At 31.3% G+C, this 12,439-nt stretch overlaps 1 protein-coding gene and 1 pseudogene across 1 annotated transcript; one reads left to right on the top strand and one right to left on the bottom strand.

Moving 5' to 3' along the window:
* Nucleotides 1-258: 258 nt before the first annotated feature.
* On the top strand, nucleotides 259-1,025 carry LOC144564391 (pathogenesis-related protein 1 pseudogene; annotated as a pseudogene).
* Nucleotides 1,026-2,275: 1,250 nt separating this feature from the next.
* On the bottom strand, nucleotides 2,276-7,805 carry LOC144564860 (uncharacterized). Its single transcript, XM_078314484.1, has 15 exons — nucleotides 7,584-7,805; nucleotides 7,096-7,220; nucleotides 6,750-6,806; nucleotides 6,378-6,497; nucleotides 6,025-6,144; nucleotides 5,711-5,852; nucleotides 5,424-5,594; nucleotides 4,982-5,149; nucleotides 4,773-4,879; nucleotides 4,483-4,570; nucleotides 4,070-4,211; nucleotides 3,665-3,815; nucleotides 3,268-3,384; nucleotides 2,947-3,070; nucleotides 2,276-2,809 (listed from the first exon to the last, which is right to left on the bottom strand). The coding sequence occupies exons 1-15, from the start codon at nucleotides 7,716-7,718 to the stop codon at nucleotides 2,537-2,539; spliced, it is 2,040 nt and encodes a 679-aa protein (XP_078170610.1). The 5' UTR covers nucleotides 7,719-7,805; the 3' UTR covers nucleotides 2,276-2,536.
* Between the last annotated feature and the right edge of the window lie 4,634 nt (nucleotides 7,806-12,439).

The following is a 12,439-nucleotide window of genomic DNA, read 5'->3' as shown; positions in this document are numbered from 1 at the left end:
TACTTTATTATAGATTCGTAGACTAAGTGACCAACCCCACAAGTAACTATATCCTTTTTCAATCCATATCCGAGTACGTAGATAAAGTACATATAATCTAATTTAATTAAATCATTACAAAGCATAAAAAATATAATACTGAATTCATCACAAGTTAATTGATAATCTATGCAAAGCCGCCTTTGACGCTTTCGCAGCTTCGTGCTTATCTGCACGTTATCATCCCTGATCCCTTGCCTATAAATGCCCCACAGTGATTAACCCCCTTGTAAACCAAAAACATCACCAGGTAATACAAAATTTTCACCTAAATTAATTAAAGAGTAGGAGTGCAAAATGTCTGTAGCAAAAATGCTTGCATTGTTTGCATGTGTTGTGGTTCTTACCATGCAAAGCACAACGCTAGCCCAAAACACCCCTCAAGACTATCTTGACGCCCATAACACGGCACGGTCAGCTGTCGGTGTGGCCGATATCTCTTGGAATGACACGGTGCAAGCGTACGCAGAGGACTATGCCAACCAGAGAATAAGCGATTGTAGCCTTGACCACTCAGGCGGCCCGTACGGCGAGAACCTTTTCTCGGGCTCTAGCACATCCTATTCCGGCATCGATGCTGTTAACTCTTGGGTGGATGAGAAGCAATACTACGACCACGACACGAATACTTGCGCGTCAGGTAAGACTTGCGGTCATTACACACAAGTGGTCTGGAGTGACTCGACTCAGCTTGGATGCGCCAGGGTGGAATGTGACAACAACGGTGTGTTTATCATATGCAGTTATTACCCTCGTGGTAATGTGGATGGACAGTCGCCTTATTGAAAGGGTTTAATTACGTATGTTATCTTATTTATGGATGATATATATCAACTAGATATATTTGAATAAAGAAATAAATGAAGAGAAGGGACTATTTGGTTTGTATTTTACTGGTTTCCGAGGAATCGACAGATTCAAAGGAAGGAATAAATAATATTAATTACTTGTAAGAAATGTATTATTTTCAGGCATGTTTCATCTTCTATGCTTCTTAATAATCTAAACGATTTGAAATAAATTAATGCTCTCCTGTGTTCTAGTTTGATTGTTAAATGATGTGTACTACTTTCAGTTTGCAAAAATTATGATATTCATCCACCTAATATGTATTCGGTATTGTCTGTTTGGCAACTTTAAATTTCACACTACAATTAATTTTTTTCATTTAATTTTTTTCTCAATGCCGAAAATTTGCAAAATGGGTTGTATGCCTAGAAAAACCAAATAAGAGATCAGTGACGACATTAAAAAAAATTGACACGAAGAAATAATTAAATGCCAAAAAATTATCAAAGTACAACATGTGTATAAATAATTTATCACTTTCCAGCTTCCACAATCAAAACAACTACCGTATAGACTTATCTTTCCTAACAATTGATCGTAAAGTACGTGATTATACTCTTTAATTTATCGTAAAGAGAACCATTACATATAAAAAGAGAACCTTATGTTGTGCACTTTAATTTATCGTAAAGTGATTATACTCTTTTAGTTATTCAAAACAATTTATACAATTATAGTTATCTGAAAAAGTATTTACATATGAATTCTAAAGTGTTTATATCCAAAACATGAAGTACTTATAAAGAAAATTTGAACATCCACGTGCAGATAAAATACACAGTTATTATTACTCAATTCCACCGCCTGTAGTTAACTTGCTCTGTAATTTACAATTGAAATAAGCTGCAATTATTCGGAATAAAATAGTTGTAGACATATGCTTTTGAAGGTGAATGCGCGGAAACAACCTAACAATACTTGAACGAAGACAACTTCGACTCATGTGCATTATAGTCACAATAATCCGTTATATCATTCTTCATATTATATGCATGCCACAGGAAACCAACACAATTCCTAGAATAAAGCTATGTCAAAATTTCCGTACTACCAATGACTAGCTAGTAATCAGCAACCACAGATATAGTATATATGTTTTTTTCTTGAAACCTTATGCTAAGGAAATAGTCTTGCGAATTTACTGTCTCCTCTAATTCTTAATTAGAAGTATTATAATATTAAAAGTTTACCTTGGATCTTTAACTAGTAGGTAGAGCTCTTTAGAAGTATGATAACATGCTATAAAATAAAAATAAACAACCATAAACAAGATAGAGAGAATATAAAAAATGATTATCTCTTTATTCATATATTTCTAATGTCTACAATATAAGATTACAAAGTCTCTATTTATAGATCACAAATTGTAAATGAAAAAACATAGCAATAATAAATGTGAAAAGAATTCCAATATTAATGTGGTATAAATTTCAATAATAGTGGGTAGTGGAGAAATGAATTGAGTATTAATATTAGAAGTTATAAAATGAATGGACCATCCACAATAATATTCATAACACATACCACTTAAAGATAATGAATAAAGTAAATTTGTTTCTTTCGTTGTTCTATTCCAATTCTTTTCTCTTTTCTATACATAAATTTTAGAGTAATATTTTCTTGCTGCTATGTTGCCTTCGGAATCCCATTAAAGATCCGATTCAATGTCTTTTGGCGCGGGTGTGGATGCATCACTGGGTCCCTCAAAACGCAGATAGTCATACATGATACCACAAAACATAGAGCCTCCAAATGACTGTGTAAGATAAATGGTATTCTCCCCTTTAATTAGCAATTTTCCATCTATTGGTACTTCATAATTCCAATGAAATCCATGAATTCCATGCCGTGCAATTGCATTCCCATCACCAAATTGATGTGTTTGTAAAAGTGGTTTTCCTTTAGGATCATTCACTTGAACCTAAAATCAGAATAATATTATAGGGGAGATAAAGTGTTGCATTTACCAATCAAATTAATATATGGCTGGTAACATGAACCTATATATATGGTACTTGCTAGTAAGGAAATATTGAGTTCATGAGGAAATAATATAACCTCTAGTCTTGACATATGAGCAGCTGCAAGAGCTAGACGTAACATATAAGTACCGCTTTGTTGTATGTCTGTGAGAGGGAACTTGATCTGCCATGTTGTTGGGTGATATTCATTTCCAACTTTCCTATATAAGGGAGAACAAACACAATGAATTTCGCCAAGTAAACTAGTTTTGATGATTATATAACACACTAAAAATCAAAGAGCACAACTAAAAACAATGTTTGCAAAATGTCGCCAATCGGATAAAATAAATGAATAGGAAACTTTTCTACATAGTTGAAGATTATGTATATAAAGCAGGGTAATGCTTCATGATACCTTGTTACTTGAGCAAAAAACCAATCTTTTTTGTAATCACTAGTACCAACATTGTAAACTAGGTCTTCTTTTGGGTACAAGTCCGTGTACCTCTCCCAGAGACCATATTGTCTGAACCTGAGACATTTGAAACAAAAAGAAAATAGAAAACATGAATCTTTTCTTGAGGGATAAAAGAATAGAGAACATCTTATTAAATAAAACATTTGATAGCCTTTCCGGAAAAATTTTAAGGTGCCTTTTACACATTTCAAAAATCCTACTTCCTCGAAAAGTTCAGAAGCATAAAAGAACATCTTATTAAATAAAAAGGTATTTCTTCAAAGAAGAAAAGTTGTATGTATTTATCCATGTTTTCATAATGTAACTCAGAGGTTTCAAATAAGTGGCAACTAACTTATCAAAAGTTGTGTAAAGGTTATTGATATTTTCTTTGACGTCTGGAATGAAGAACTCAGCTGCACTTCTATCAGGGATTCCAATCTCCCACAAAGTGGGTCCTGCTCTTGGAGGTCTGAATGTGAGTGCGCCAACATTAATTTTTGAACCTAATTGCATGAAGTGTCAAATTAGTGGAAAACAATAAAAAAACACTCCAAATAACAAGTATTTGTAGTCCATATAAATGATAGTACAGTTTGAAAAGAACCAATAATATGATGGAATATATATACCAAATAATTGCATTCACTTTTGGTCTTGTGAATCATAAGTTTCTATGGAAAATGGTACGTATAATTCTATTGTTATTTTGTGTCTCAAGATTTGAAATGATAAGCAAATGCAAAGCAAACAATTTTACCGGCAGTGATTAATATTGTAACATTATGCATGAAATCACCAACAAATCCTGGGGCCCAAGCATACAAGCTATAATTTCCGGGTATTATGTTGTTTATGGTGAAACTGCCCTTTGCGTCAGCTCTCGTCCAAAATTGGTAGCCCTAATCATGACAAAATTGAAATGAAATATTGATGTTCATGAGAAATTGAAAAAAATATATAGGGAAAATTATGACATAGAAAAAGATGTAATAATAAATAACCGAAACAGATATAAGAAAATTATGACATAGAAAAAGATGTAATAATAAATAACCGAAACAGATATAAGGGTCAGTGCCAATAGAAATATTCTGTTTTTCCAGTAGCATATATAATTTTAATATTAGTACTATTGTAAATTATTTGTTGACAAATTATGACACAGATTACCTTGCATTCTGATTGCCAAGAACCAGGTTGGCCAGGTAAGGCCAATCCCACATAAGGAAAATCAATCGGAGTACTTGTTTTATTGTACCTATAATTGTTGTAAAAGAAACTTTGTTTGTCACTGATATTGATATAATTACATAAATCCTTGGTGCATAATTACATAATCAAGTACAGTACAAACAATTTTGAATATCACAGTAAGGTAAATGATTTATTTCTAACAAATTATTCAATTTAAATTTTTTTCAACTACATTGTTTTTTGTTTGGATAAGATAAATAAGTTACCAGTCATAAACTGAAAAACTTCCGGTGACCGTGCCCCTTTCATTCTGTTTTAAGAAATCCTTTGAAGCAGGAAAGTTATAAGGCCAATTCTTGACCTCCTTTTCCATCTGTTAAATGTATATAGTAATTCTTCATGCATTTGTAATTTTGTAAAAAAAAAATTAACTTTATTTAATAATAATTTATATATTTACTACAGAAGAACCAACCTGTGCTTTGGCATCCTGCCATAGAAGATCACGTGGATTGCCACTATGAGTTTGATTTGAATTTGAATTTAAGTAGATGAAAATAGGACCCAAGGTTTTCTTCCAATACTCTCCGTCTTGTATACTAAGGTGTATATCTTTACCAACGTAGTGATCTCCTAAAAACATCTGTAAATACATATTCATTTGTATGAAATATCAAAAGAACTGTATAGAATTTTGAATATATTGTATGTTTGTTTCATGTCTTATGTTTCCACTTTTCTTAATTTGTTTCACCAATTATCTTTTTCCCATCTAATTTCTTAACTGAAACTCAATTGTTACAACTGACATTTATAGTGCTAGTTTATTACTCTACTGGCGCTGTACCATAGACCTACATGGAATTGAAATTGAAATTTTCATTCAACGGGTACAAGACTCGAGTGAATTTGCTCACCACAAGGGAAATAGGACCTGTATGTGAGGTCAGATCCTGCTTGAGAGGCCCGCCGGTTTTGAACTCGTTGCTTGGTGTTATGACCCAGAAACCGGTTGATGGATTGTCGCTGATCCATCCATGTACTTTGTTATCCTTGTTGTCCATTGAATACTGGTACTTGTCATCCACCTAAAAAGATCCGAGTTTTAAATCAAATAACCAATTCATATTTAAAAAAAAAAATCATTGAATAAGTAATATGCCTATGTCATTATGTTACTTTGTGCCGATGGTCGATAACTTACCTGTCCTTTTAATTGTGGGACACTTGGGTTAACAAGCAGTACGGCCTCTTTGTAAGCCAATGGCCCTGCCTTAGGTGGATCTCTGTCGGTATATGCTGGCATTTCCTTCTGCCTATTATCGGATACTGCGATGTAGTGAAATCTGTACAACAAATATTTACAAGTTAATTTAATCTTGAGAATACTGTTGGATAGTAATTATTTGCATATATCCACCAAGGATATATATATTGAATAATATCAATTATTTTTCACATTGTGCTGGTAGTACACATGTTAGATACAACAAATTCTATGTCATTGGTAAATTTTACCTATCGCCATTAAGTTTGAAGGCGATCCTGGCCTCAGCAATATCGAAGGCCGGCCAACCTTTCTCATGCTCCAATATTCCATATGTGTAAAATCCCGAAACACCACGCAACATAATGTACCTAGAATAAATCAAATCATATTACTTCTACACAAAAGCCCGGGCAAGAACAATAAATGTATACAGGTAATTATTAAATTATTGCAGAACCTTCGCATTTTTCTGTTATAATTGTAGTAACAACAAGGAATTCTGGATATGTGGTTATATTATAAGATAAAACAATTGCATCTATACCAATTTATGAAATTAAAAAGGAACATATAATGAAAAATGATAGAGAATAAAATTAACCTGATATCGGTATGGAGGTAAGCTAACTTATTTTTTAGGGATACATCCCAGCGTCTATTGAAAGAGATCTCTACTTGCTCGTCTGTTTCCACTATCGCCTTAAAATCGGTTCCTTCTAACCTAATCAAGATGACAATAACTAATATTCAGTAACTTCTATTTTTGTAGTATAATAAAAAATGGATGAGTTATTATCTACCGAAAAGAAAGATATTTTATATTTAAATTATGACATGTTCTAAACCTAATTGGTTAACGATATATGAGGCAATGAACTTGTAAATCCTTTTTTTTTGGCATGAGATAGAGGGTCATAGTCATTCAACTCATGTGAAAACTCGGTGCAAATACGTGTATATCAAAAATACTTACATGTCCATGACAGCAGCATTTTTGGATCCAGGATTGTTCCAATATGCATCCCAAAACCTAATATATGCAATTAAAATGACCATTAGTATTTCATCACATTTCAGCATGAATTTGAACTTCATCAAGAACACCATAGTACTGATTTTAACCTTTAACTGTCCCTCCTCCCCCCCTTTTATTTATCTTATATATCTTCTGTTATAATTGACTATTCTCATAATTTCATCTGAAATATAAATAAGACATAAACGACAGTTTTTACATCCTATTTCCACACAAATAAAAGAATAAGAACACTGAAATAAACAAGAATTAAATAGTTTAAATAGATACTAATTGTGCGTACCCTCCTAGGTTGCTCTGTGGGTGAGGGTAATCCAACACATTATCTATTCCATTGTACTTGATGCCGGTCATATGGCCACGGGGCTTCGAAAAGGTTACTTGAAGGATGCCGTTATCCATCGTTACCTGAAAATCGCACGAATCTTAAAGGTGACTTGAAGGTTAAAATACTATACTATATGATGTAAATATTTTTGGGTTATGATGGTATGACGACCAATATAAATTTATAAAGTCAGTACCCAGAAAGCTATCAAACTTAAATTAGTAGATAGCTCACAAATTTAAATTTGAAAAACGCCATAAATTATTATCGATAAAAAACTTCTAATCATCATCAATATAATTAAATATAAAACTCTATAAAAGCCTTGGTGGTGCATAATTAATTAAGTACCTGCCGAAATATAAACAAATTTGATTTGCTATACAATTATATATGTGTGCGCAACCGACAATAAATAACTAATTAAATCAATAATAACATACCTGGCTTTCTTCTACATGCAAAGTAACTTTTGCAGAGCTCGTCTGCACTTTAGAGCTCACTGCAGTAGAAATGAAAATACAGAGTACAGAAACAAACAGCACAGGCGCCTGATAGCTTTTCAACAACATCGCCATACTTGTATCTTTATTTTATTTTCCTGTAGATGAGTACCATTATCATTTCCTTTTATCAAAGTCCTATTTTCCTTTGTCAGTTAATTTCTCTTACTTTATGCAAGCTTTGTTTGTTAGATATTACTTGAAGTAACAAAAAAATTCGGTTTTTATGTTGAAAATTTTCAGTATCACAAAATAAGTTTAAATATCAAATATATATGAAACATTCAAGTTCAAGATTAATCAATATGATCATGAAATCTGGAAGCTTGACCTCCACATTTCTTTTAAAAAATAATAATAATAACATACCTCAAACCGTGGAAGATGCCGAAATATCTGTTATAATTGCAATTATTTCATTTGAGCACCTTATATTTCTTGAATCAACACCTCAGTTGATTGATAAGGAAATGCTATCTCTTGTATATCTTCTTATCTTCTTCTTTTTTTTCTTTTTCTTTTTTTTTTTGGTTTTTTCTCTTTAACACATGCAAAGATAGTTATCATGGAAATGATCTATTTTATGTGCTATATATAGAAGAAAGAAGGTTCTATTCAACAGAAAAACATCTTGTCCAGCATTGTATGATGCACCGTACAGTTCGGAAGATACAACAAAAACATCACCTTAATTGTATGATGCACTGGACGCGGAGGTACATCAAAAACATCTCCTTAATTGTTAGGTTCATGTTAATTTTTTTTTTTTTTTGGAAGCTCACTGTATAATTCCGAAGATATAACTGAATCTAGTTAAAAGGGCTACAAAAATGGCACAATATCCGCGAGAGATACTATCGGTATGCCTTCATGTCGGTATACCCTCGCGGGTAGTCACTTTTTACCCTCACGAATACTGTCACATTCTTAAGTATGGGGTTAGTTTGTTATACATCCATGAACCTAATTTATTTTTGGAGCCTGATAATTGATTCTCAAAAAAAAATCCCCAAGCGCATCCTCCAAGTACTTGATATCAAACTTTCATTTCCAGCGTCCATATTCAATTTAGAGGTTTGTTTATAACCTTTCTAGTACTCATATTCAAGCATTTAAAATTCAAAATATGGATAATTTTAACCCCTAACTACTTTTGTCTTCAAGCCAAAAAGAAAATATTCCTTTCACCCACCTTTTTTTTTCTTTCATCATTTTTGTCTATTTTTCCGACGACCCGTGATAAATTTTGCGAATCTAAAAATACAAACGTTTTTTACTCAATTTTATCTTTCAAATGAGATTCATGAAGAATAATTTTCGAGTTATATTTGTGTTGTCATTTTTTTTACCATTTTAAATATCTGTGACTTTCAGTTTTTTTATTTTGCTTCAAAATCATTTAAATCTCTATTTACAAGCATTTAAATCTTTTGTATAAATGTCATATACAAAGCATATAAACCACTCATTAATAACACTTCAAATCTCTAAAATAAAGCGTATAAATCTCATGTACGGAGAATTTAAACCTCAACAATAACACTTCAAAGCATATAAACCTCAACAATAACACTTTATGTACAAACCTCATGTACAAAGCCTTTGAAATTTAAATGGTTATAGACTAAACTTTAAAATTTTGAAAATTTAAAGTGCTTTTAAAAAAACAAATAACTCAAAAAAATTTCTTCATAACTCTTATTTGAAAGATAAAATCAAATATAAAATATTCGTATTTTTAGATTCGTAAAATTCATTATGGATTGTTAGGAAAATAGACAAGAATGATCAAAGAAAAATAAAAAATAGAATGGTTAAAATAATTTTTTTTCTTTTTTAGCTTGAAGACAAAAGTAGTTAGAAATTAAATGCTTTTGAGTAGTATTGTAAAATGCTATAAACAAAAGTTTAAAACTTGAATATGAGTGATGGAAATAGATGTTAGACAAAATTAGAAGGATTTTTCTATTAAACTAGTTGGGGGATGCACTCGGATATATATGATGGTTCAAGAGACCAAAACATTTATCTTTATTTTTTACCTTGTGTTGCGGGAGTGTGGAATCTAATACAACTAAGGATGCGGAGATACAGTATGTGTGTTTGTGTGTGTAATGGAAATTTTAGACCAACTACAAGAATGGGACACTATTTGTGAGAGATATTGTCGATATACTGTTGTGGATACTATCGTCGTTAATAGAGAAAACACATTTATATTAGTATAGCCTCGTGGATAGTCACTTTTTACCCTCGCGAATACTGTCCCATAATATATCTTTATAAATATGTACATACATATATTTGCATGCATGCATACGTCACGCATTGGCACCTACACACACTCACACACACATAATTCCTAATTAGTAAATTTAATTTTAAATTTTGCGGATAGGCATATAAATGACCAATTCAAACAATAGTTTCTATTGATGTTTACATTAAAAAATATATATAAGCTAATTAATGTATTTAATAAAGGGAGAGACTAACCGTCTCTCTAAAAAAACCTTAAATGTAGAGCATTTACATCCCTGATACTATTAGAATTTTTAATCTGATGTGACAGTTTATTCAGTTTCAGAGATGTAGCATAGTTTCTTATTTAGAAACTATGCAGTAGAGTTTCTTATTAAGAAATTATTTATAAACTCAATACTGATCAAATGATTAGCTCAAATTATTTCTCATTTTTAATTTGTTGCTGACGTGGCTTAATATAAACTCTAAAATTAATTTCAAGAATGTGAGAGTTAGAAACTTTAAAAATCATAATTTCTAAAAAGTGATAAACAGTTATTTAGAAACTCATTTGAGTTGCTGGGATATGTAGATGCTTTAGTAGTTAAACATTAATTACCGGGGGAACCACTATGTGGGTATCACTAACTACTTGGGGAACCATATATATTTGAAAAAAAATACAACTGACATGTACATGTATAGATACTTATGTGTGCAAGTATATATTATAATATAATATATCAAGTATTTTAAAAAATGGACATCAACTTTTTTTTCTCTCTAATTAATCACACACCCATTTCTTATACGTTTTTAGAGGTGGATTTTTTTTCTTCGTTTAATCTCATCAATATTTCTGACGATCTGTGATGAATTTTGCAATTAAAAATACGAACATATTCTATGTAATTTTTTCTTTTAAATGAGATAATGATGAAGTATTTGTCTCTAAAATATCAAATATTAATCTCTTAAATGTAATTATTCATACCTGGACATCAACTTTTTTTCATCTCTCTCATCAAAAATCCATCTTTTACACGTTTTAGATGTGTGTTTTTTTCTCCATTTAATATCGCTAACATTTATGACGATATGTGAAGATTTTGTAAATCTAAAATCACAAATATTTTATACGTAATTTTTTCTTTCAAATGAAATTCATGATGAAACATTCATGAAAACGTATAGGAATAAACTAGTTCTTCCAATATGATATTAAAATATCTTCTTTCACATTCTGAAATGAATATCCCTTTCATAAAACCTTCCTGAAACTAAAAGGTTTACATATCAATTTTTCCTCTTTCTCGTTTGAGACTAAAACCATTTATTTAAAATATCCCTCCATAGATAGTATTGATTTCTCAATCGAGTTTCTCAACCTTCAATTCATAAACATGTCCTCAAAATACTCGAATTCTGTTCTCAAACTTTTCATTGAAGTAAATGAGTGTATACCATGTGTGGTATGCAAGGAGAAAGGTCACCTCCAGAAGATGATATAGTGTGCGAAAAATGCCAACAGTAATAGCACTCAATGTGTCTCTCAACCACTGGGGGGGAAGCAATCACTACAACATATCCGATTTTCTGCGACCGGTTTTCCGGTCACAGATAGTCCGGGCGCTGGTCGCAGATACTTAACCGATGATGTCACCGGTCGCTACGTTATCCGGTCACTAATTCTTTTTCTGCGACCATTTTTTTTTTGTCGCTGTCTAAGATGCGCTGAAGAGGAGGAGAAACCCAAGAAAAAGATTAGAACCTCAACGTTTAGCATTAGGTTGTGTAGACATTTAGGTCGGTTGCATATTTAATTATGTCTATGCATTGCATATTTATTCTGATTAGTGAAATTTTGTTTTTGGCGTTTACCAATAACTAAAATCTGGATTTGACAGAGCAGATTAGTTAATGTTTAAAATGGAAGTAAATAACTACTTTATATTTTTTTCAAGATCAATGGCAAGACTATGACAATTTTGTTAGTGAAAAACTAAAGCATCTAGAAATTATATATAATTGTCACATAAAAAATTAAAAATTAACTTAGAGCATCTTTTTTTAAAATTAATTAGAAAATATCAAAATTATAATTGAAAATTCAACATAGAATTAATAATTAATATTGAGCAAGTGAGAATATATTCATAATTTTGCCAACTTAAGAGTTAGAAATTGGTTTCTTTTTAAAAAAATTGCTAATTATAAAATTGTCATACAACTAATGAATTAAAATAAAAATACTACATCGGATTGAAATTACAATAAAAAAAATCCAATATGGATGCTCTAAGCTACTACAAAGGAACAACTCCCAATGTAGTAAATACGTAGTAAACAATTAAGTTAAAATTCTATTGTACACGATATTTTTTTTCTTTGTACTTCGTTTTTGCACACATAAAACATGAGTAATGAGCAACATGCAAATTAAATGAAAAATAAATTTAGTGATGTTATGTGTGACAATAAGTGTTAGTTACAATGGATTATTAGTTTTATGTATGATCACCATCATACAGATGCAAATACTATGAATTAAT

The sequence above is a fragment of the Carex rostrata genome, chromosome 13 (assembly GCF_964058835.1).
Source record: "Carex rostrata chromosome 13, lpCarRost1.2, whole genome shotgun sequence".
NCBI classification, from domain to species: Eukaryota; Viridiplantae; Streptophyta; class Magnoliopsida; order Poales; family Cyperaceae; genus Carex; species Carex rostrata.
The sequence above is the reverse complement of the archived record's forward strand: the minus strand, read 5'-3'. Positions and strand labels throughout refer to the sequence as shown.

What these genes read in the sequence shown, in the direction of transcription:
- LOC144564860 (XM_078314484.1), bottom strand. Translation starts at nt 7,718, where the DNA reads ATGGCGATGTTGTTGAAAAGCTATCAGGCGCCTGTGCTGTTTGTTTCT. An exon ending in CCACAGAGCAACCTAGGAGG is followed by an intron (nt 6,807 to 7,095) that starts GTACGCACAATT and finishes TGCATATATTAG; the next exon opens with GTTTTGGGATGCATATTGGA. An exon ending in TTTTTTGCTCAAGTAACAAG is followed by an intron (nt 3,071 to 3,267) that starts GTATCATGAAGC and finishes TCCCTTATATAG; the next exon opens with GAAAGTTGGAAATGAATATC.